Source organism: Talpa occidentalis, unplaced genomic scaffold (genome assembly GCF_014898055.3).
Source record: "Talpa occidentalis isolate TD23 unplaced genomic scaffold, MPIMG_talOcc4v2.1 talOcc4.12, whole genome shotgun sequence".
NCBI classification, from domain to species: domain Eukaryota; kingdom Metazoa; phylum Chordata; class Mammalia; order Eulipotyphla; family Talpidae; genus Talpa; species Talpa occidentalis.
This window is the reverse complement of record NW_023601212.1, coordinates 40,461,406-40,483,819: the sequence shown is the minus strand read 5'-3', so window position 1 is coordinate 40,483,819 and position 22,414 is coordinate 40,461,406. Positions and strand designations below refer to the sequence as shown.

General features: G+C 54.1%; 4 protein-coding genes across 9 annotated transcripts; 1 reads left to right on the top strand and 3 right to left on the bottom strand.

The window, feature by feature from the left end:
* Nucleotides 1-1,773: 1,773 nt before the first annotated feature.
* RNASEH2A (ribonuclease H2 subunit A) lies at nucleotides 1,774-6,249 on the bottom strand. The gene is made up of 8 exons (XM_037505921.2): nucleotides 6,035-6,249; nucleotides 5,824-5,895; nucleotides 5,572-5,698; nucleotides 5,397-5,484; nucleotides 4,409-4,546; nucleotides 4,219-4,306; nucleotides 2,497-2,620; nucleotides 1,774-2,395 (listed from the first exon to the last, which is right to left on the bottom strand). The coding sequence occupies exons 1-8, from the start codon at nucleotides 6,159-6,161 to the stop codon at nucleotides 2,260-2,262; spliced, it is 900 nt and encodes a 299-aa protein (XP_037361818.1). The 5' UTR covers nucleotides 6,162-6,249; the 3' UTR covers nucleotides 1,774-2,259.
* THSD8 (thrombospondin type 1 domain containing 8) lies at nucleotides 5,665-9,354 on the bottom strand. Of its 6 annotated transcripts, none has more exons than XM_037505925.2 (3): nucleotides 9,098-9,354; nucleotides 7,862-8,067; nucleotides 5,665-5,698 (listed from the first exon to the last, which is right to left on the bottom strand). In XM_037505925.2, the coding sequence occupies exons 1-2, from the start codon at nucleotides 9,249-9,251 to the stop codon at nucleotides 7,868-7,870; spliced, it is 354 nt and encodes a 117-aa protein (XP_037361822.1). In that variant the 5' UTR covers nucleotides 9,252-9,354; the 3' UTR covers nucleotides 5,665-5,698; nucleotides 7,862-7,867. The 6 variants fall into 6 exon arrangements, with proteins under 6 accessions (XP_037361822.1, XP_037361820.1, XP_037361825.1 ...); XM_037505923.2 differs by lacking the exon at nucleotides 5,665-5,698 and adding an exon at nucleotides 5,856-5,895 and having other exon boundaries at nucleotides 9,098-9,353; XM_037505928.2 differs by lacking the exon at nucleotides 5,665-5,698 and adding an exon at nucleotides 6,299-6,335.
* Nucleotides 9,355-9,487: 133 nt separating this feature from the next.
* Nucleotides 9,488-12,294, top strand: PRDX2 (peroxiredoxin 2). The gene is made up of 6 exons (XM_037504377.2): nucleotides 9,488-9,592; nucleotides 10,032-10,143; nucleotides 10,238-10,391; nucleotides 10,980-11,102; nucleotides 11,276-11,406; nucleotides 11,951-12,294. Exons 2-6 carry the CDS (start codon nucleotides 10,041-10,043, stop codon nucleotides 12,034-12,036), a joined length of 597 nt encoding a protein of 198 aa, XP_037360274.1. The 5' UTR covers nucleotides 9,488-9,592; nucleotides 10,032-10,040; the 3' UTR covers nucleotides 12,037-12,294.
* A 2,392-nt stretch (nucleotides 12,295-14,686) lies between these two features.
* On the bottom strand, nucleotides 14,687-16,548 carry JUNB (JunB proto-oncogene, AP-1 transcription factor subunit). Its single transcript, XM_037505920.2, has one exon. The coding sequence runs from the start codon at nucleotides 16,231-16,233 to the stop codon at nucleotides 15,190-15,192; it is 1,044 nt and encodes a 347-aa protein (XP_037361817.1). The 5' UTR covers nucleotides 16,234-16,548; the 3' UTR covers nucleotides 14,687-15,189.
* Nucleotides 16,549-22,414: the final 5,866 nt, after the last annotated feature.

The following is a 22,414-nucleotide window of genomic DNA, read 5'->3' as shown; positions in this document are numbered from 1 at the left end:
ACCTCTCCTGTGGCCCGCTGCTCCCCTCAGCAGTGTACTTCAGTCCTTCTGCCTTCTCTGCTCCCCGCTCTGGCTCTGGTGAATTCTCTCACCCTGCCGTGCTTCTGACTGTACCCAGTGCATGTATAAACAAACAAACAAACAAACAAACAAATAAAGCATGCCTCTATTAAAAAAAAAAAAAAAAGCTAAGGTTGTGGGGTTAACAATTACTCATGATGTAGCTGGTGGGAGTGCCATCTGTTGAAGGTTTCTGGGAGGGGAATTTGGCAGTCTCTCCAAATCACAAACACATAGATTCTCCAATCCAGCAAACCCACCTCTGGGAATTTATCCTACAAAGCTGTGCACAAGAAATGAAAGGCCTCCCTGGTGGCACAAGGGGTTAAGCACCGCACTATGAAGCAATCCACAGCCTCTGCCACACAAGTTCAATCCCTGGCCGGCCAGGGAGAAACCACATGGTGAAGCAGACCTCTCCTTTCTCTACCGCTGCTCCCCTCAGCAGTGTATTTCACTCAGTCTACCTGTTCTGTTCCCCATTCTGTCTCTGATGGGTCCCCACTCTGTCTCTGGTGGGTCTCATATCCCCACTCTGTCTCTGGTGGGTATAAGTAAATAAATCTTACAAAAAAAAAATTGAAAGCATCCCCTGTCTTCTCTCTACTGTACATATTGAACAGCAAGCTGGGTGAAAACCCAGTGTCTATCAGGAGGCATTAAATAAATGACAGAACAATGATGCTAAGAACTCTGAGGCTATAAAGAGAATGGTCAAGGTCTTTAGAAATCCATTTGGAATTATCTCCAAGATACATTTAGTGAGAAAAGTAAAGTGCACTATTTGAGCACTTCCAATTCTGTAGGGGAAAAAAATGTCTATGCAAATGTCCCTGCCCCCTCTGGAAGCAACCTAGATGACACCAGCTACCATGTGAATGTTTGTCCTTGGCCCCTACCAGTCATGTTGAAATCCTAGCAGCCAAAGATGAAATTAGGAGGTGGGCCTTTGGGAGATAATTAAGTCCTAAGGGTGCAGTCCTTACCAATGGGATTAGTGCCCTTAAAAATGGGCACCCACAGAGACCTTTCATCCCCTTCTGTGCCATGAGGACACAGGCAGAAGTCAGCGGTATGCAATCTAGAAAAGGGTCCTCATCGGAATCCAACCATTCTGGCATCCTGGCCTCCCATCTCCAGAACTAAATGTCTGTTGTTTAGAAGTCACCCAACCTGCAATCTTCTATTACAGTAGACCAAACAGGCTGAGACCCACCAGTAAGCCCACCAGTAAGCTAGGGCCAGAGTGGGAGGCTTCACAACATGTTTAATTCTGTATCATACAAATATAGTATGCATTCTAAAATTAAAATAAAATATACCAGCTGATGCCCATCCTGTTTATTTTTTTTAAAATACATTTTTCAAAGATTATTTATGCATACAAGAACTGGGATACAGGCCAGAGGTGGGGGGGGGGTGTGTGTGTGACAGGATTCACCAGAGAGAGTGGGGAGCAGAACAGGCAGACTGACTGAAATACACTGCTGAGATAAACAACAGGTGAGACAGTAGAGGTCTGCTGTGCCATGTGGGTCACCTCCCTGGCCTGCTAGGTATCCAATTCATGCTGCAGAGGCTGTGGATAGCTTCATTGCTGTGCTTAACCCCTTGCACCACCAGGGAGGCCCTGTTTATTTTTTTAATATTTAAAATATAGGGCCTCCCCTGGTGGCGCAGCAGTTGAGAGCTGGGCTGCAAAGCTGCCCGCAGCCTCTGCAGCACCGGTTCGACCCCCAGTTCGATCTCCTGCCATGCCCACTGCTCCCCTCGGCAGTGCATTTCATCTGCCTGTCCTGTTCCCCGCTCAGGCTCTGGTGAATTCTCTCACCCTCCCGCGCTTCTGACTGTACCCAGTGCTTGTATAAATAAATAAATACATATATTTAAAATATATTTTAGGAGCCTCCCAGGTGGCTCAGGGGTTAAGTTTCAGTACTATGAAGCTATCAGCAGGCACTGCAGCATAAGTTCAATCCCAGCCAGGGAGCTAACCCACATGATGCAGCAGACCTCTCCTGTCTACTAAATGTTGTTCAGGCTGAACTTAAGCACCGAGGGGAAGGTGACCCACACATCCTATTTAAGTTCCAAAAGTCAGCCCCAAAGCATAACCCCCAAGATTGGCTTTCTTTAAACAATTTTAATCACAAATTGGGGTGGAGAAGCAGAGGTAGGTAAACGGGTACAAGGTGAAGCCTATAGAGTGGTGGCTGACTCTAGGCCACGCTCCTGGAAGAACCGGTGGGGGAGGCGGGGACGAATTCGGGGGCCTTCACTGAAGTAGGATGTGATCCTCCCAAGTCCCTCCTGATCCCCTGCTGGCATGTCCTCCCTGTGGGAGAGAGATGGTGATATTGGCCACCTGGGGACATGGGTGGCGGGAGGAGGACTCCCAGGCATCCACCTTCATCATAGCACCTCCAGGACACCTACCAGATAACATCCTCTGCCTCCTTCTCCAGGATGCTCTGGGCTGTACGCCAACTGAACCGGACAAATTGGGGGAAGCCAAACACAGGCTCCATGTGCTTCTTCAACCAGGCTTTTGTCTTGGGATCTGGGGGAGGGGATACGTGGATAATAGTGACAAACCAAGCTCCATAATGTTCAAGCTCCTCAGCCTAGCATCTAAGGTCCTGCCATGCTACCTCAGGCCTCCTCCAGAGTAGCTAAGGAATCACCTACTGGCTAAGACAGCTTCTTGCCTCAGGACCTTACGGGCCACTCGTACTTCTCTGACTGACTATCTTTGTCTGGACCTGTTTGCCTCATTTTGGCCTCACCTATTGCAATCAGAATTATGTCCTGGGGCTTCCCCAGTGGCGCAGTGGTTGAGCACTGGGTTGTGAAGCTGCCCGCAGCCTCTGCAGCACCAGTTCGATCCCTGGCCACCAGGTGAGGGTCCCACATGGTGCACAGACCTCTCCTGCCACCCGCTGCTCCCCTCAGCAATGTACTTCATAAGTCTGCCTGCTCTGCTCTCTGCTCTGGCTCTGGTGAATTCTCTCGCCCTCCCGTGCTTATGACTGTACCCAGTCAGAATAAATAAATCTTTAAAAAAAAAAAAAAAAAAAAAAAGAATTATGTCCTGCCCTAGGCCTTGAAAGGACTGGAGAAGGGTTTCTTGAACCCAGTCACAGAATTTTTCCTCCGGTCCTGTGGTGTGTGAGAACATGTGTGGGTAGGGCAAGGCAGGGGGGCCTATGATTATCTTTACCTCAGACAAGGAGACTGAGCCTCATAATGGGAAGAAAATGGATTTAAGAGGCAGCCACTAAACATAAGTCAGTACTCCTCACTCTTGACCCTCTCCCCTTAACTAATGGAAGAAGCCCACTATAGTCTCATTTCCTCACTGGGTTCCAGAGAAACAACACAGAGGGAGGCAGAAAGCATGGGAGAAGGAATTTCCCTCTGTCCCACATTGGCTGTGGCATGAGTAAGTGGCACTGTTTAGGCCTTAGTCTCTTCCACCAGAGTGGGGTGAATAAGAATAACTTAGAAAACCTAACATACAGGGCCTCTCTGGTGGCGCAGGGGTTAAAAGACCACACTATCAAGCTATCAGCAGCCACTGCAGCATGAGTTCGATCCCTGGCCAGCCAGGAAACAACCCACATGGTGCAGCAGACATCTTCTGTCTCACCTGGTACTCCCCTCAGCAGTGTATTTCAGTGGATCTACTTGTCAAGCTCCCCACTCTCTCTGGTGGATCCTTTCACCCCCAACACCTCTGGCCTGTACCCCAGTTCTTCTATGCATAAATAAATAAATCTTTATTTTTTTTTAAGATTTATTTATTTATTCATACAAGAGCTGGAGCACTGGACAGAGATGCGGGGGGTGAGAGGGGAACAGAACAGGCAGACTAACTGAAATACACTGCTGAGGGGAGCAGCGGGCGAGACAAGAGAGGTCTGCTTCGCCATGTGGGTTGCTCCCTGGCAGGCCGGGGATCGAACTCATGCTGCAGAGGCTTCGGATTGCTTCATACTGAGGTGTTTAACTCCTTGTGCCACCAGGGAGGCCCCCATAAATAAATGAATCTTTAAAAAACAAAAACCTAACACACAGACTAGGCCTGCCTCCTCAGGGTTATTACCATTGCTCTCAGAGAAGCTCCTAGGGCAGGTAGGACCATCACCATCTGCTTACCATTGGGGTAGCCTGAGCCATAATCTGTGTCCAAATCTTGCAATTTTTCCACAAACTGCCAGTTCTTCACAGCCTGGTCTCGGGCCACCTGGGGCAAGACAGGCACTTGGGTTATCCTTTCCAACAGCAGCCATGCCTCCCCCTACCCAAGGTAATGCTGAAGGCAGGTCATGATCAATGGGGGAATGACCTTGGCACAGATGCTGGCAGCGCTGACCACGGGGTAGAGGGCATCTGCCTTGGCCTTGACTGTCACCTCAATGCCGGGAAAGTGCTGCTGCAGTCGCTCTTGGTACTTTTCTGGCATTCCCACAGTGTCCACAAATACCTGCCAGGTGACAGAAATATTTTCATTCATCCAACACTCAGAAAGACAAACTACAAACAACCCAGCCAGTACAAAAACCCTGAAGTAGGCCCAATGGCCGGGACAAAACAATGACATCATAGAGCTAATGGGGAAAGTGGTCTCCATGCCAATTATTCCCAGAAATAACCTTTATTATTTGCTTAGCCCCTCACCACCTGTCTCCCTTGAAGAGGCCATGAACTTCTGAAGGCATTTACCCACCCCAATACTGCATCATCAGCTCCACATTCCAGCACTGGGCTTCAGCCACCTCCTCAAATAATTCAAGTGTGTTTTTTCCCTTGTTCTTCTCTTAAAAACAACCTGTTCTTTGCCTCAGAGCATGCAATGCAATGTCAGTTTATATTTCTTGCTGATAATTTAATCTTACCCTCCTTCACTTGCCTGTGAATGTTTCTGATTTAATTTCCACTGTGAACAGAAAATTAAATGTCAAGATTTACATTTCTAAATGATGACTGCTGTGTGATCAGCAGATTGGTAGTGGGGGAGGTGAAAGTAGTGTGGAGGGTGACAATGGGGAAAAAGGAAGAGTATGGATAGTTGCTTGGAAAGGGAGAGTGCCCTGGGCTAGTATAGAGACTGTAGAATTTGTTCTGGACACTGAGCTCTTAGGATACAAAGACATATTACATGGGAGTGGGGTAGGATTGGTCCTCCACATTTATGGCAGGAAAAGACACAGGAAATCAATAGTAACAAATATTCCTCAGGTAGTCCAGATATGCCTGATGCTGTATTGCCCACTGCACTTTTAAACTCCCATTTTATGTGGAGGTAAGCAAAAGAGAGCAACCTAACAGCTCACCTGGGTGACTTTCACACCCCGGTCCAAGGCATACTGCACCAGCCCAGCAGCTGTATCATGCGACAGGGAGTTCAGATTGTATTTGACCCTGCAGTGGGGAACAGAGACCATTCAACTTCATTCTAGTCAACCATCCCTTCCAGCCCATTAGCTTTCCCTCCACGGGACTCCTCACCGCCCAAGCATGCTGGTAGAGATGAGGTTCGGAGAGAGCACATCCAGTGCCCAGCCCACAAAGTCTCGGTCCTCCTCCATTTTCGCAAAAAGCCTGTCCCGCTCGTTCTCTGACAGGGTCTTTGAATCTGGGAGAAAGGTTGGAAGAAAAGGGGACCAGTTGGCTCTTCCAGCTTCTGCTTTCCCCTCCAGTTCGCACCAATCCCTGCACATGCCCAGGAACTTCCTCCCCAGAAGTATACCTCAGGCTCACCTGCCACTTTCAGGGCCTCCAAATCTGCCAGATGCGATAGGGGGCAGTAACAGATTGCATATACCATGGGGCCTAGGGAAGGTCCAATATGTGAGTCCACGAAAGGCGCCACCCCCCTTCCACCATAACCCCTTTTTTGCTGACACCGTCACCACCATCAACGCCCGCCCAGTGTGGTGCAACTTCCGTCCCTATTACTATGGGGGCGCACCCAGCACCGGGCCCCGGCCAGCTTCATCAACGCCCAGGACGCAGGGCTCCTTGCGGCACACCGCAGGCACAGGCGAGTTCAGACGATAGCGGCCTGTGTTGTCTCTCTCCAGCACGTTGAGATTCATGCCTCCTTGGTCGACACAGTCGCTCACAGAAATAAGGTGTGCGGTGTCGGTCTTCGCGCGCGCTTCTTCCGCGGAACCTGTGGCGGCCCTCGCTTCTGACCAATCGGCGCACAGGACACACCTCCGACGCACACGCAGCCCACGCCTTTCCGCTAGCGCGAGTCTCCCTGGGAACTGTAGTTTCCAAGGCCGGCCACTGAGCTCCTCGTTCAGGGAACAAGATGGGCGGGGTTGTTTGACAAGCACCGCCCAGGGGTCCTTGGAGCCCCGCCCACAGGGGGGCTGGTAGAAGAGCAAAATAATGCGAAACTGAGGTGGGTCTTGGAGGACCAGGCCCTGTCAGGTCATAGAAGGTCAAGCACTACAGCACACGTATTTACGGTGTCCACAAGACTGTGGGCATCCCCTACCTGGATTCAGGCCATTTGTACTCCCGGTCCCTGCCACTCGAGAGTCTAAAGCCCCTGAAGCAGATGTTCCAGTTCTCACTGAATTCCTGTTTGAACTTGGGGGCACCCCAACTTCTCTTTCACACACACACACACACACACACACACACACACACACACACACACACACAGCTTCCAACCTTCTGTCATTGGGTTACCCATTCCTTAGCCACAAACCTAGACCCCAGATGCAATAGATTCCTGCTAAGTCTCCACCCAGCAGTTTGCCTCATTCCATTCAATTATTATTTAAGAGTCCTGCGTCCAGTTCCACCATTCTTCCCTTTTTCCCTATCTTTTTTTTTTTTAAGATTTATTTATTTATGCATACAAGAGCTGGGGTACAGGCCAGAGTTGTGGGGAATGAGAGGATTCACCAGACACAGGTGGGGAACAGAACAGGAAGATTGACCAAAGTACACTGCTGAGCCATGTGGGTTGCTCGTTGGCCGCCCAGGGGATAGAACTTGTGCTGCAGAGGCTGCGGAAGCTTCACAGGTTGCGTCTTAACCCTTTGCGCCACCAGGGAGGCCGCTTTTCCCCTATAATAGTGAGGCTCACACCTCCCAGATTTTTCTGCCACTTAGGCCGCACATCTCCTAGTCCTGATCTCAGCAGGGCTCACATCTTCTGTCTGTGGTTCTCTGCCTCTCATCAGTTTCTTTTTTTTTTTTTTTAAGATTTATTTATTTATTTATTTTTACAAGCACGGGGTACAGTAAGAAGCGCGGGAGGGTGAGAGAATTTGCCAGAGCCAGAGCGGGGAGCAGAGCAGGCAGAAGGACCGAAGCACACTGCTGAGGGGAGCAGCAGGCTTCAGAAGAGGTCTGCGCGCCATGTGGGACCCTCCTCTGGTGACCTGGGAGCAGCCAGGGATAGAACTGGCGCTGCAGAGACTGCGGGCAGCTTCACAGCCCAGCGTTCAACCGCTGTGCCACCAGGGGAGGCCCCTCATCAGTTTCTTGTCCCTAATTCAGTCACATTTCCTGCAGTCCCCTCGCCCCTTCTCTGGTTCCCTCACCCCCACAAACACACACACAACTTTCTTCCTTTCTCCAGGGTTATCAATGGGGCACAAATCTCCACCCTCCCCCCACCCTCGGGCTCCAGACCCAGGGCCCTCAGCTCTCCTTTTCTGGAGCTCTCCAGGTACCCCTTCTCCTATTGCCCTTCCCTTTTCCCATCCACCCTGGGGACTCCCGCTCTGGACTTGCCAGCTCACCCAGGCCCTGCCTCTTCAGCGCTTCTCACCTGGGTTCAGGGTCTCCAGTGACAGTTGATTGGTTTGCAGGATGAACAATCCTGTTGCCGACAGGGCAGCACTTGCACCAGGTTCTTGTGGTCCATGAACACTGGGCCTGGAGCAGTGCCCAGGATCTCTCGGCTGCGCTCCTGCTTGCCCAGGTCACAGTGACATTGCCACTCTCCCCACGGGCCAAGGATGGAGTCCTCCACGTCTAGGGATGGAGGGCCAGGTAGGGGGGAACACCCACCCCCATGCCACCCTCCTCTAGGAAAGGAGAATAAAGACTAACAAGTAACAGCTTTGTGCCAGGAACCCCACCATTGACCCTCTCGTTGGAACAGGGAAAGCAAGCCACTCTTCAGAGGTGAACCTGGTGAACAGCCCAGAGGGACTGCAAATTTATACTTCCCACCTGTGCCAGCCTGCCTATTTGCAAGTGTGGTGCAACTTCCCTTGGTGCCCACCATTTGAAGTTGACTCCTGGGTTCAGGGGTGTGATTATAAGCCTGTCCAGCTGGCAAAGGGCCACCTGACCAGGAGCGTTGTCAGGTGGTAAATTTAATAACATAATTGGCATAATGAATATACTTAAAGCCCCTGGTGCTATGCAACCAGGTAGAACAAAAACAATTATTATGACCACTTTTAAAGCAGCTACAACTCAGTAAGAGCTTATCAGATACCCTTCACAATGTTCTTGTACTGACTTCTCCCTATGTCCCTATGAAACAGATCTGATCCCAATCTACAGCTCACAAAGCTGACACCTCATGTTCTCACTATGCCTCCACTACAAATTACTGGCCTGTTTTTATTCCTGTCAGGCCTTTTGGCCTTGGCACTTCCCATTCCTTCTTCCTCCCACACGTCCCCCTAAAGTTTTTGACTTGTTTGTCATTCTGACTACTTTTTTCAGCCAGGTCGTCTCTGATTTTAGAAGTTTATTTGTCCCCTTCTATCTCAGTCTCCACCCTTCCTAGCACCTACCCATGAGCTTATGGAGGGGTCTACTTCAGTACTTACTGCCTGCTCACACTTACTTCCCCCCTTAAGCTGCTTACAGGCAGTCTCAATTATAACTTACTGGTGTGAAAACTGAGCCTCAGGGGGAAACACAGTTCAAGGGGATGCTACCCGTGGGAAGCTGGGCAGAGATTTGACGTCCATGGAGAAGGGTCTCTCTGCAGTCAGCTGTCAGAGTGGGGCAATGAGGCACCTTCACACCCACGACCTGTGGTTACCTTTCTCCTGATGCTGCAGTCGCAGCTGCTCCCAGGTGTCACCTTCACCTTGCTCCCCGAAGTAATGATAGTCGGGGGAGACGTGAGCAGGGGTCGCCAGCAGCAGCAGAAGCATCAGAGGCGGCAGTGGCAGCACCGCCGGGCTCCGGAACATGCCGGACTCAACCGCCCTCTGCGCGCACCCGGGTCAAGTTCCTCGCGGGGCCCCGGGGCCTGCAGTTCCCCACTACTGGCAGGCGCGGTGGTCTGGCGTGCGTCTCCCCCTACTGCTGCAGGCTCGTTGACCCGGCCAGCAGCGCTCCCCTACTCCGCGGAGCCAGTGGACCCGACCGCTCCGCTAGTCCGCCGCCCCCTCCTCCCCGCCCTGTGCGTCATGGGTCTACCGCATATAAAAGGCTCCACGACCCAAGAGAACTCGGTGCCGAGAACGCGAGTCCGCGCTCCCGCTGGTCTCTGCAACCTGCCGCTCCTTGCATCCCGCCCTTGCCCACCCAGGTAGGGACACCTAGAGTGCACCCGGCTGGGGGGAAGTTCCCTAGGAGCAGCTCCTATTTAGACATTAGCACCAGCCGCTTTTGTTCCCCGACCGCTATTGTGGCCGCCTTTGTCCTGACGGTGGAAACCGAGGCCAGAGCCTTGGAATACAGGCCTCGTCTCCGGGCCCCCAGTCTGCAACTGAGGCCTCGCCGTCTCCTCCTAGGGTGGGCCTGCGACATTCCGCGGGAGCCAACGCGCTAATGGCGGGGGGCGGGCGGGTTGCCTCTGCTGGTCAGGGGGCGGGTCTCCCGCAACCTCCAGACTGCGCAGACCGGGGTACCGGGGAGGAGGAGGGGCAGTGCTGCGGCCTCCGCCTCTCGGACTCGATAACGCGGCCCAGCACGTAGCTTGACCTTGGGAAGCGAGGACAACGGGCCTGACCGGGCGGGGGTCTCAGCTTTCAGTCATGGCCTCCGGCAACGCGCACATCGGAAAGCCCGCCCCGGACTTCCAGGTCACAGCTGTGGTGGATGGCGCCTTCAAAGAGGTGAAGCTTTCCGACTACCGAGGTGAGGGCGACCTGGAGGGACCCAGGTGGGGACGGGACCCAGGCACCGGAGGCGCTGGGTCCTAACTCCTAGTCTGTTTCCAACTCTCCCCCAGGAAAATATGTGGTTCTCTTTTTCTACCCACTGGACTTCACCTTTGTGTGCCCCACGGAGATCATCGCTTTCAGCGAACACGCAGAGGACTTCCGCAAACTTGGCTGCGAAGTTCTGGGGGTCTCTGTGGACTCTCAATTCACTCACCTGGCTTGGTATGAGCGGTGACCAGCAGGGAGGGGGAAGGGGCAGTTAAGCCTAGCGTGACCCAGCTTAGTGGCCCGCCTCCTGGCCATTGCTCAACCCCTGAGCCTCCCTTTTCCATCTTGAAAATAATGGAAATGTGACGCCCTAGTCCTTAAGAAAGAAGACGGTAATTAGCATTTGGAAACTTAGTTGCTTGGCGCTGAGACTTGCAGCTGCTTTATCTCGCTGAGTTCTGGCAAGGGAGACTGTGTTGCCCTATTTAAACTATTTCATGAACGTGGAAACTCCAGTTTAAAGAAGTGAAGGGCTGGGCCCCAGAACACGGAGAAGAGAAAATGGGGATTCTAACGCATGCTCTTTGCCCTAACATGCTGAAGGCTACCAGCACATGTGAAGTCACTTGACTGGATGGTTAGTCTTCCCAGCTGTGGGAAACAGTCCCTACACCCACTTCAGGGTGCGGTAGGTGGAGCTCCCAAGGCCTTGCTCTAAAGCCCCTTATCTCTCACCACCAGCAACCCCTCTTGAGCCCTTATCACACCCACGGGCATAGGGTGAGGACCCTGCTGTGCTAGACATCTCTCCCCCACCTCCAGGATCAACACCCCCAGGAAGGAGGGAGGCCTAGGCCCCCTGAACATCCCTCTGCTAGCTGACCTAACCAGAAGCCTGTCCCACGATTATGGTGTACTGAAAGAAGATGAGGGCATTGCCTACAGGTACTCGGGGGCCCACTGCACCCCTCAATGGCCTCCTCCCCAGGGTGAGGGGACTGCTTTTGGGCTATACGCTTCCTGCCCCCAATCCTGTGGCTGGCAGGAGTTAGCACTCTCTTCCCTGGTCCTAGCAACAGGAGATCTCGCTTCCTCACTATAGACCCTGATGTTTCTAGGGGCCTCTTTATCATCGATGGCAAAGGTGTCCTTCGACAGATCACTGTCAATGATTTGCCTGTGGGGCGTTCTGTGGATGAGGCTCTGCGTCTGGTCCAGGCCTTCCAGTACACTGATGAGCACGGGGAAGGTGAGCAGACACATGCATTAAGGGGTTCACACATGTATATTTATGAAGCTCCTTTATCACTCAGAACATTCGCTGCCTGCTCTGCCACCTGCATGGGGTAGACATGAGGGTCCCTGAAGAATTCAGTCAAGCACCTCTGGGCTGGTGGAAGGAAATACCCCAATATGATGCTGGGGACCAGGGAGGTTGTAGAAATCCATGGGGAAAAGTACGTAAGAGGCATGGCAGGCTTGAATAATATTGGTTGGATCAGAGTACCTTTTCATGTGGAGGATATAGCCTGACCACAAACATTCAGAATCCAGTGAGGCTGGGCTGGGGAAGAGATGGATTACAGGGTCCAAAAAGTAGTAAAAATGAGTCAGAAAATTCTGCAGCTGGCCTGGGAGGGCTTTTCTCCACATGAGGTATGGTCTTGGACCTGGACCGCTTGGCTCTGTTTTGTTTTGGTTTTTGAATTCAGGATTTTACTTTACACCTTCCTCTTCATTTTACTTTGTATATGGAGTTGTAGCTTCATACCTGAATCTCTGTCTTCCCACAGTCTGTCCCGCAGGCTGGAAGCCAGGCAGTGACACAATCAAGCCCAATGTGGAGGACAGCAAGGAATACTTCTCCAAACACAACTAAGCTAGTAGATGGATGGAAAGCTTTGGCTCTTGGCCCTTACCTGTGCCCCGTCTGGGTACCCTGTGATGATGCAGGAAAGGCCAGACCTGCACCTTGAATCCCCACAGACCTTACCCTAGAGGGTAGGCCAAGGTCTTATGCTCCTGCCTGGGAGCTGAATGTTGATCGATTCTCTGGAACCCATCTAAGCAGGGAACAGGCCTAGAGATAACTAATAAAGTATTAGGGATGAACTTGAGCCTGTGTTGGTGTGGTCTGTCCTGGTACCTCCCCTCTGCCTCTCTTTAAATTCCCCTAAAAAACTGAGTCGGTAGTTACTTACTTATACCAGGAGGTGGCAGCCTTACCTCACACTGCTACCACACTGCCACTTTCTACCTGAGGGAAATTGGTCTGCAAGGTGGAGCTTGCTGGCCTCTTGAATGGTACAAATCCCAGAATGTCCTATATCCTGAAATCTGGCCTTGTAGGGCAATGCCCACAGTTTGCCATCAGCCAGCCTGCATTCAAATACAGTTTAAGAGCTGTGTCAACTTCTGGTCAGGAAAATGGGAATATAGAACCCAGATCTGGGCCTCCCTGGTGGCTCAGCGGTTGAGCGCTGGGTTGCGAAGCTGCCCGCAGCCTATGCGGCGCTGGTTTGATCCCTGGCTGCTCCCTGGCCACTGGAGGAGGGTCCTGCATGGCGCGCAGACCTCTCCTGCCGCCCCCTGCTCCCCTCAGCAGTGTACTTGGGTCCTTCTGCCTGCTCTGCTCCCCGCTCTGGCTCTGGTGAATTCTCTCACCCTCCCGCGCTTCTGACTACCCAGTGCTTGTATGTATAAACACACAAACAAATAAATCTTTAAAAAAAAAAAAAAGAACCCCGATCACCGTGCATGTTAAGAAAGAACATGAAGTTCAGGACCCAGTTTAATGGTTACTGGGATGAGTTCCTGGAGCTTGAAGGTTCCATGTTATGGAAAAGAAGGTGGGACTGAGTCCTGAGAACATTACCATGAGTGGCAATTTGAGTTGCATGTATTCTCCCCATGGCAAGCTCTTCCCCAGTCCATGTTGAAAAGTCTGCCTGTCCCCTCTGTGATGGAATGTTGAAGGTTAGGCTGGGAAGCTGCAGTTAGGAGAAAGGCACAAATCCTAGGGTACAGTTTGAAGGACAAGTTCAGACAAGTGACTGCTACTCTGAGCCCCCACTTCCACAGGACAGGACTTAACACCTCATTTAATTCATACACCACATTACATACATATTAACATTATATACATATTGACACATATCCAACCTAAAATCCTCCAAAGGCCACTGACATTGGACTTGAATTTTACCTACATTCCTCCCCAAGTCTCTGCATGGTACTCCTTGACTTTTATCTCCCTCTCCAGGTTCAATCCATTCCAGAAAGACTGGCTTCCTATTCTTTAACAGATTGATCTTGTTCTGGCCACAGGAACTTGTGTTTTCCCTGCCCAGGATGCTGTTACCCAGAATTTCCTTAGAGCCCCGATTCTTCAGATCTGATTTAAAGTCAGTTAAAGGTCCAATCATTCTTTAAAACATCTCACCCCCTGGTCCTTCACTACCACTTGTATAATTTTTTCCTCTTCCAAGCACTTACCACCATCTTTGAATCATGTTTGTTTATAGTTTGACAGGGTGGAAGTTGTGCCTCCAGGATCGGGTCGCTCAGTATTTTATAAATACATTGTCTGTTCTGCCCACACCACCACTGGCTGACCTGATTTCTCGGTCTTTGTTTTTCTCTGCTGGGGGCTTCCAGCTCCGAAGCCAACCAGACCCCCTAGGGGAGCACCAGCCACATTCCGACCCGTCCCAGCCTCAGAAAAGGGAGTCTCGTGCCAGGGCGACTGTAGCCGCGCCCGGCGGCCCCAGCAACCACCCCGGCAGGACCAGACCTGGCACTCGCCCTGCTCAGGGCCTGGCTCTGGGAGGGGAAACTGGCAGGCGGTGCCGCCCTTCCTGGGGGGCGGGGGAGGGGGGTACCCCTCGGAGGCAACGACGCGCGGGTAACAGCAACTACCCGCCCCTGTCTGGCCCAAAGGACGTAGCGTGGGTTCGGCAGGGCCCCCGCGTCAGTTCTTCAGGGGAGGCTCTGGGGTGGCTCCCGAAGCGCGGCCCGCCCACTGCGGACGCTCTGGAACCAGGCCTGGGGTTTTCCGGGCCCCGGCAGCCACCCGCTTGGGAAAATCCCGGCCCCCTTCCCGGCGCCGCAGCACTGCCCGGCAGAGCGGGGGAGGGGATTCCCGGAATCTGCCCGGAGACCGCCGTCGCGTCACAGGGCAGAATCCACCCATATATGGGTATCCCTTCCGCTGCGTCAGCGGGGAAAGCCCCTGCGCGCGCGGCTGGGAAGGGCCGCGCCTGCGCATTGAGCGCCGCGCCCCAAATACCCCGTTCCCTTGTGTTGGGCGGCTGGACTTAGTCCCAGCCCTGAACCGCCAACCCTCGATATAAGGGGACGCGAGAAGGGTTGGAAACCCAGGCTGGATAGCTGGCGAGTGGACAACCGGGATAGAGCTGGCGAGGGGACAGAGATATAGGAGCAAGCCACAAACAGCATTGGGGTGGGGGTAACCCAGTACTCTCCTCCCTCTGCTCTCCCGGCTTGGAAAAAAAGACAACAGAAATTAATAAAGAACCATTTTTTTTTTTTACTTAAATAGATTCAATAAAAAGTCAGAACGACAAACGCACAGACACACACAAACACATCTTAAAATAAACTCTTTAGAGACCAAGTGCGTGTTTCTTCTCCACAGTACGGTGCAGAGGTGGGGAAGGTAGGGTGCGGGGGGGTTCCCTCCCCAGTGTCTCCCCGGGCTTGAGTACCGGGCGGCGGGGCCAGCTCCGCCGCGATCGCCCCCTCCTCCCCTCCCTGTTAAATACACAAATATATTATATTCAATATGAATCGAGTCTGTTTCCAGCAGAAAAAAAAATACAAAAAACGTGAAAGGGGGGCTTGTAAACGTCGAGGTGGAAGCACTGGGCACAGAGCAGGCGCGCTGGAGTCACTGTGGTTTTCGGCATCCCAAGGCCCCGGGGTCGGTGCCTACCGCATGTCCCCTCGCCCCGCTGCAGGCGTGCGCCCAGCCGTCCAAGATGGAGAAAGGTCCGTAGATGGTTAGCGGCACTCAGAAGGCGTGTCCCTTGACCCCGAGCAGCAGCTGGCAGCCGTTGCTGACATGGGTCATGACCTTCTGTTTGAGCTGGGCCACCTGCTCCCGGAGGAGGCCAGCGGTGCTTGAGAGCCCAGCGTTCTCGGCCTTGAGAGTCTTCACCTTGTCCTCCAGGCGCGCGATGCGCTCCAGCTTCCGCTTCCGGCACTTAGTAGCCGCCAGCCGGTTCCGCAGCCGCTTGCGCTCCACTTTGATGCGTTCCTGGTCTTCCATGTTGATGGGGGACACCGGCGGCGTGGCGTCTCGGCTGCGCGCCTCAGGCACGGTCTGCGGCTCCTCCTTAAAGGTGGAGGCGCCTCGGCCCAGGCCCAGCTGTGCTGGGTGGCCGCCAGCAAAGGGCGGCGCGTGTGGGAGGTAGCTGATGGTCGCCGTCGGGTACGAGCTCCCAGTCCCGACGGCTGCCCCGGCGCCTCCGGAGGGCGCAGAGGCTGGGGAATAGCTGCTGAGGTTGGTGTAGACTGGAGGTGGCTCCGGGCCGGCATAGACGCCCCCGGGCCCGGCCGGGGGGCCCCCGCTGGCGCCCAGGGACACATTGGGGGGTGTCACGTGGTTCATCTTGTGCAGGTCGTCCAGGGCTTTGACAAAGCCGTCGGCGAAGCCCTCCTGCTCCTCGGTGACGCCGCCCCCTGAGCCCCCGGCGCCTCCACCGCTACCACCCCCGCGGGGGTAAAAGTACTGTCCTGGGGGCGTAGGCGTCGTAGTGATCACGCCGTTGCTGTTGGGGACGATCAGGCGCTCCAGCTCCGATGAGGCAAGCTTGAGCGACGCGCTCGTGTCCGAGCTCTGGCCAGAGAAGTAGCTACCGCCACTGGTGCCCTCCGGGCCGGGACCCCGCGCCGCGGGAGCTTTGAGACTTCGGTAGGGGTCAGCCAGGTTGAGCGCCAGACTGGGTTTCAGGAGTTTGTAGTCGTGTAGAGAGAGGCTGCCTGGGGCACGGCCGTATCCCGCTGCTGCGTAAGAGTCGTCGTGGTAGAAGGGCTGTTCCATTTTAGTGCACATCCGGGCGGCCCGGGCGGTCGTGGGGGGCGGGGGTGTTGTCCCTGCGGGGCCGCCCCGGGCCTCGCGGCTGCTAGCGACGCGCTGTTCCCGGTGGTAGCTCGCCTGGGTGTCTGGACGCGCGTTCCTGGAGGCTGGCACCGGCCGGGAGAAGCCCGCCGGCTGCTGTGCGCGGAAGCTCTGAGCTGCTTCTCGATTCCCTCCGGCCTTCCCTGGCGCGCTCGCTTCCTTGGTGCCGCTTCCCCCAGCTCCCCGCTCCCTGCTGGCTCCGACAACTGCCTGGCCGCGATCAAGATCCCTGCTGCTCCCCGCGAGCCACACGCCTTTATACGGCGAGTGTTAGCTGCGGAAGTGCGCTCGGATTGGCTGGTGCTGGTGCCGGGCCCCCGCGCCCCCCTCCTAGAGCGTGGGGAAGGGGAGGAGGCGGCTCGCGTCACTGTCAGGAAGCGCGTGTCCTTGTAAACAGCGGCCACGGGCTGGGTGGCTCGGCGCGGCTGCAGGGGAGGGGCTCAGGGGACACAGAGTCACTCGAGAAAAGGGGTGCAGGGGTGGTTCGAGGCACACTGGGATAGTCTTCGGGGAGAGCAAAGATTCCCCTGGAGTACGCCAGGAGAGAGACGTAGAACCGGTACAGGGCAAGTGTGTGTCGGGGGGAGGGGGTCCTACGATATACATAGAAAGGCCTGGGGGATTCGCGGTAACTGAGGAGGCTTGGAAGACTGAAAGTACACTGGGAGACCCCACGAAGGAGAGAACGGGGAGGGGGTGGGGCTAAGCAGGGTAAATGGAGGGGAGAGGTAAGGAGACACACGACTTAGGAATTGAGTGAGGGTCCCGAGTTCAAAGAGATATGGTTCTGGACTTTTCACAACAGAGACTAAGCCCAGGAAAAGTGAGGAGGGAGATCAAAAGGATACATGGGAGAGACTGGAGGATCCATTATGTAAGAAAAGAGTAGGGGTCCTGGAGCCCTGGGAAAGTCTTGAGGGTCCCCCATAAAAGTGAAGAGGGAATTGGAGGGATATAGATATGCAGCAAGTGAGAGTTCTGGAGTACAGTGAATCAGGAAAAGTATGTGAGGTAGATGGAAACTCTCAGAGGTTGGGGGATCACTGGGATCATGACAATGACAGAGGGTCCCCGGTTGAACCATGAGAGGAGGCTCCTGGGTACCCGGACGGCTGGATCGTCCATGATTGGCGCCCCCTCTCGAGAGCACCGCTAGGCGCCTGTACACTTGATCCCCATCCCAAAACCCTCCCCCAGTGACCCTGGGCTCGACCGACATCTTGATGGCTCCTATGCCGGGACCAGCCCTATAGCCCGGGCGCGGTCGCCCAACCCCACTCCTTCCTTAGAAACCGACTGGGGAAAGAGCACCACGGCAGGAAGTGTGGCAACAGGCCCCAGGGAAGGAGCCCGGCCCTGCCTCCGTCATTTGGATCCTGCGGGACATAACGCCCCGCCTCGGGTCCAGCCGAGTTCCTCGGAAGAGGAACCTGGGTGTGCGACCCTCGGGGAGGCAAGGGTGCGCCGAACACGCCCAACGTAGATGCCGCCAATCACACCCCTCGCCCCCCGCAGTGGTTCAACCCACGGCAAGTGCCGAGGTTAGCAGTCCGGAGAAGATTCCATTGGCACAAATGAGGGGGACGCAGCGGGGAGCGGGGCCTGGTCGCCATGGCAACTGGCCGGGCGGCCGCGGGAAAGTCTGGGGGCGGGGCGGTACCTTCCCGCCCCCCCAACCCTGGCTCTCCCCGACGCCCATATAAGGGCACAGGAAGGGGTGGGGCCAACGCTGTCCCAGGGCCCTGAGCCAAAAGCTGGGAGCCCGGGTTATCTGCCAGGTCCCAGGGTGCGCCCGGGCCCTCGACGGCTAGTCCCGACCAGCCCAGGCCGCCACCCCCGGGGCCCCACTGCCTGGCCCGGCCCCACCCAGCCAATCCGGGGCCGCGTCCTACCAGGTCCGGCCCGGCCCGACCCAGCCTGGCAGGTCCCTGCCTGCCCTCAGGCCTGGGTCGGACTTTGCCCCTGGCCCAACGGTGCGGAGAGGGCGGGCCTATGCCTCTAGGCCTCCAGGGCGCCTAGACAGGCTGGCAAGGCTGACTCCTCCCTATGGCGGGGCACCCTTCCTTTCTGCCAGGGGGCCTGGGACCCCTCCCCAAGCCCCTAGGGAACCCTGGGACCCCTCTCAGTCCCTAAGAACTGAAATGCACGCTCCCTTACTCATGTGTTTAAGGGCCCTACTTCTGTTTTTATCTGGGGGGCCCTCTACCATCCATAATATATATGGGGGTGTCCACTCTCTCCAAGGTGTCTCCCTCCCCTCCAGTCAGAGGGGCTTGAAAATCCAAGGGGAAAATCTTAGGAAACTATAGGCCTTTCTCCAGGACAAAGTGGAGGTTTAGATGGTGAGGCTTCTAGTTAGACTTAACATGGGACTCCCAAGCAATTAAAAGTGAGCCACTAGCACAAAAGATGAGAAGCTCAGTCTCTGAAAAGCCTCTATCCTCTTGGAGGATGAAAGTTTCTTCAGGGAAGAGAGAAGCTGAGGGTCAGGGGGCTAGCCAGTCTGTTGGACAGGCAGGAGCGCACAAAGTATGGGAGAGAGAAGAAAAATGAAACGACTGAAAGAGAAACTAAGCTATGTAGGGGCAGGGGAAGTCCAGTAGAGTACTGGTGTTAGGGAGGAAGATCCCCTGAAAAGCTGGGGCATCCCCTTCTTGGGTCTTTAGAGGGTCCTTGTGACCCCTGGGTGCCCCCTCTCCTCCTTCCCTTGCTTGAACTGCTCCCCTCCCCCGCCCTAGGCTCAAGGGAGATTCCAGTGGCCGCTGAGTCTGGCAGGCACTCTGCCAGGTCTGTGTCTCCCGCCCATGCTAATAACTGCAGCTGACATCTGGCTGGGCCCTGCGGGGGCGCAGAGGGCAGCGTTGGGGGGCTGGGCAGGTCTGGCCAGAGGGCAGCAGCATCTCAGTAAGCCAACCTGCAGGTCCCATGAGCCAAGAGGCCACAGTGAGTCAGCCCTGGCCAGTGCTGAGGCTGGCCATGCCAGGGGAGGCCTGGAGAGAGTTGAGGGCGGATCCTGAGAGGGTCCAGATGGAGGGCTAGGCCAGTATAAGAAAAAGCACACATATGGGGGCAAGAGGTCAGGGCAAGGAGAGATGCCCAGAGAGACAAACTGGGGGCAGGGTTAGCGTCAGGCAGGCAGACATAGAGACTCACTCAGAGACACTTAAAGATAGGCAGACAGACTGAGAAATAATAATTATAATTTTAATAGCTAACACTTAATATGGCTCTGACCATTGGCCAGGTACTCGTCTAAGTGGTTTACACATTGTAAGTCATTGCCTGCTTCCAACAACTAAGTGAAATGCACGTGCTATTTTTATCCCCATTTAAGAGAGGACAAAACTGAGGTACAGGAAGTTAAGGAATTGCCTGCTGTCCCACAGTTCAGGAACATTAGCCACTATACAGACATTTATGCAGTACCAACTGTATGACAAGGTCTGCAGGCCCCTTCACAAAAGGTCTTAATTAATCTGGAGAGAAATAGAGCACAGGGTCTGGGTACAGGGAAGGGGGATACTGATGTGTGTATGTATGTGTGGGGGGGGGGGGAGGTCAGGGGTGCTTGGAGTATGGCTGGTGGCTCCAAGCATTCTGCATGGGTGTTTGAGCAGGGGTTGGGGTGGGGCCAGGAAGGGAGGGCGGGGGCCCAGCCAAGCTGGTACAGCCGGTTCCAGGCCCCTGCCATTCTCACCCTTGTGGCCTGGGCACCACCCCCTCACGCCGCCCCACTGGCGCCAAGGCCTGATGGTGAGGAGGGAGGATGTGAGGGGAGCCCCCTCCCCCGCTCAGCCTGTATGCTGGGTACTGCCCAGGGCCTGGGCTCCCGATCAGCCTCTGGCCAATCAGTCCTGCCCAAGGGCCACGGACCTTGAGGGGGGCAGAATAAGGAGGAAGTTCACCCACCCCCACCCATGGTCTCTCTGGGGCTTTTGGTCTTGGCATGAGGGACTTCTCCTTCTTATAAATAGCCTGGTGACCCCCCCACCCCCACCCTGGCCCCACTGACTGGCTGGGTCCTAACCGGGAAACTGGGCTGGGGGCTGCCTGTGAGTCAGCCAGTGGGCAGACAAGGACAGGAACTCACAAGTCCTAGCACCCATCCTCCTGCGTCCCTGCTCCTGGGTGTGGATAGGCAGCTGGGTTAAGAGGAGGCTGAGAATCACAGAGGCCTTTTCCCAAGAACCCCTAGCCTGCCAGACACCTTCCCTTGCCCACCTTTGTGATTTGGGGGTCCTTTACCCCCTCTCCCAGAGAGGAAATTACTGGGTTTTCTTGGAAGCAGGAAGGAGTCTGTGTCCTCAGGCTGACTCAGCTGGGTATGAGGGGAGTTTCCCACAAAGCTGTTTCTGACACCCCCCCCAACTGCTGGTAAGGTCTTGGGGGGGTTGAGCATGACTGAGATCCTGGGTGCCCCCCTTACAGGGGATATACTAAGAAAATAGGCTCATACCTCACCAGGAATGGAGATGGCAGAGCTGGTATCCTGGGGGAAATGATAAGTAGGGAGGGAGGAATAAGAGAATGTGTTTGGAGAGAGGAAGTGCCAGAATCTCTGAGGGACACATAGGGTTGAAAGCCCTGAGTGCCAAAGCACTTCAGCAGGAGCCCCCAGCATCTTGGCAGGTCCCAGAAGCACATGTGTATCTAGTATGTCTGGTCAATATGGTTTGTGTGTGGCTGGTGTCAGGGCCTGTGAGAGAGGCCTGTCTTTCCAGTACACATAGGCCTATGTGTACATAGGCCTCCCTACTTATCATATGTATCCAGTACATATGTGTTAGCCCAACTCTGCAGGAGTGTTTAGGGCCGGTCTACTTTGTGTTGGGGGTAAAGGGAAGGGGTGTGTGTGTGTGGTCTGTGGAACAGGCTGCATGTGGCTGGCCTATATGCATATATAGAAGTTGTTTGGGAATTCATATGGTTAACCTGTTCATGTGTGGTACAGATATGTTTGTGTGAGGTCCATGGCTTGCCTGTGTGAGATGTGTGTGTGTCTGTATCCAGAAGATTTGTACATGTGTGTCTGTGGCTGGTCTATATGTGTGTCTATGTGAGCTCTGGGGTTAGCGTGTATGTGTATGTGTTCTATAGCTGGCCCAGGCGTGGTCTATAGCTGGCCCAGGCGTGGTCTATGGTTGGTCTGTGTGTGCATATGTGTGTGCTTGTCTGTGCCTATCAAGTTGATTTATGTATATCTGTCTATGTGTGTCTTTGTGAACTTGCTGGCATGTGTGTGTGGCCAGTGTGTGTTTGCAACTAATCTATGTGAAATCTGTGGTATGTGTGTATCTTGCTGATCTGTGTGTATGTCTATATGAGTTCTGTGGCTGCACGTGTGTGCATGTGCATGTATCTGGTCTGTGTTGGTATGACTACGTTAGCCATTAAGGTCTGTCAGTGTCTCTGTGCCAGTGTGTCTATGAATGTGTGGCTATGGCCTATACCTGCTCTCTATGCTGGTTGTGACTGTCTGTTCAGGCCACGTCTGTGAATGTCAGTCTATCTGCTTATATCTGCTGGTGGATCTGAAGTGTATGTATGTTACCAGTGAGATAGTAAGTATCTGTGAGAACTGTGGTGTCTCTAGAAGCATCTCTGAGTGTGTATGCAGACTGGCACTCTCCATGGTGGTGTCTGCATGCCCCCTCTGTCCATAACTCCATGGGTTGGTATTTCCTTTGCCTCTCACTATCTTTTTAGTTGGGACCTTGTTGGTATGTGTATACATGTTGCTTTATCTTGTGTCAGAATCTGACAGCATGTGTGTGTGTGTGTGTGTGTATATCTTCTGTAGCTCTTGAGATATTTGTACTAAATATGACTGTACATTCTCTTTGATTTGATCACATTCATACACTGTCTCCTTGTGTCTGTATGTCAGGCCTGCCTATGTTTCTAGCCTGTCGGGTTTGCCTCAGTGCACATGAGTTCCCCACTATCTGCCAGACTGTGTTCTCTCCCATGAATAGCCATGTCTTTTGTGTTTGTTTGTGTGTCCATCTTGCCTGTGTGCCAGGTTGCTTTACCTGTGTCACATACACCTTGCTGCATGCCTCTGGTCTGTCAATTGTTGTCTTCAAGTGTTTGGTCTTGTTTCTGAGCCTGCTGC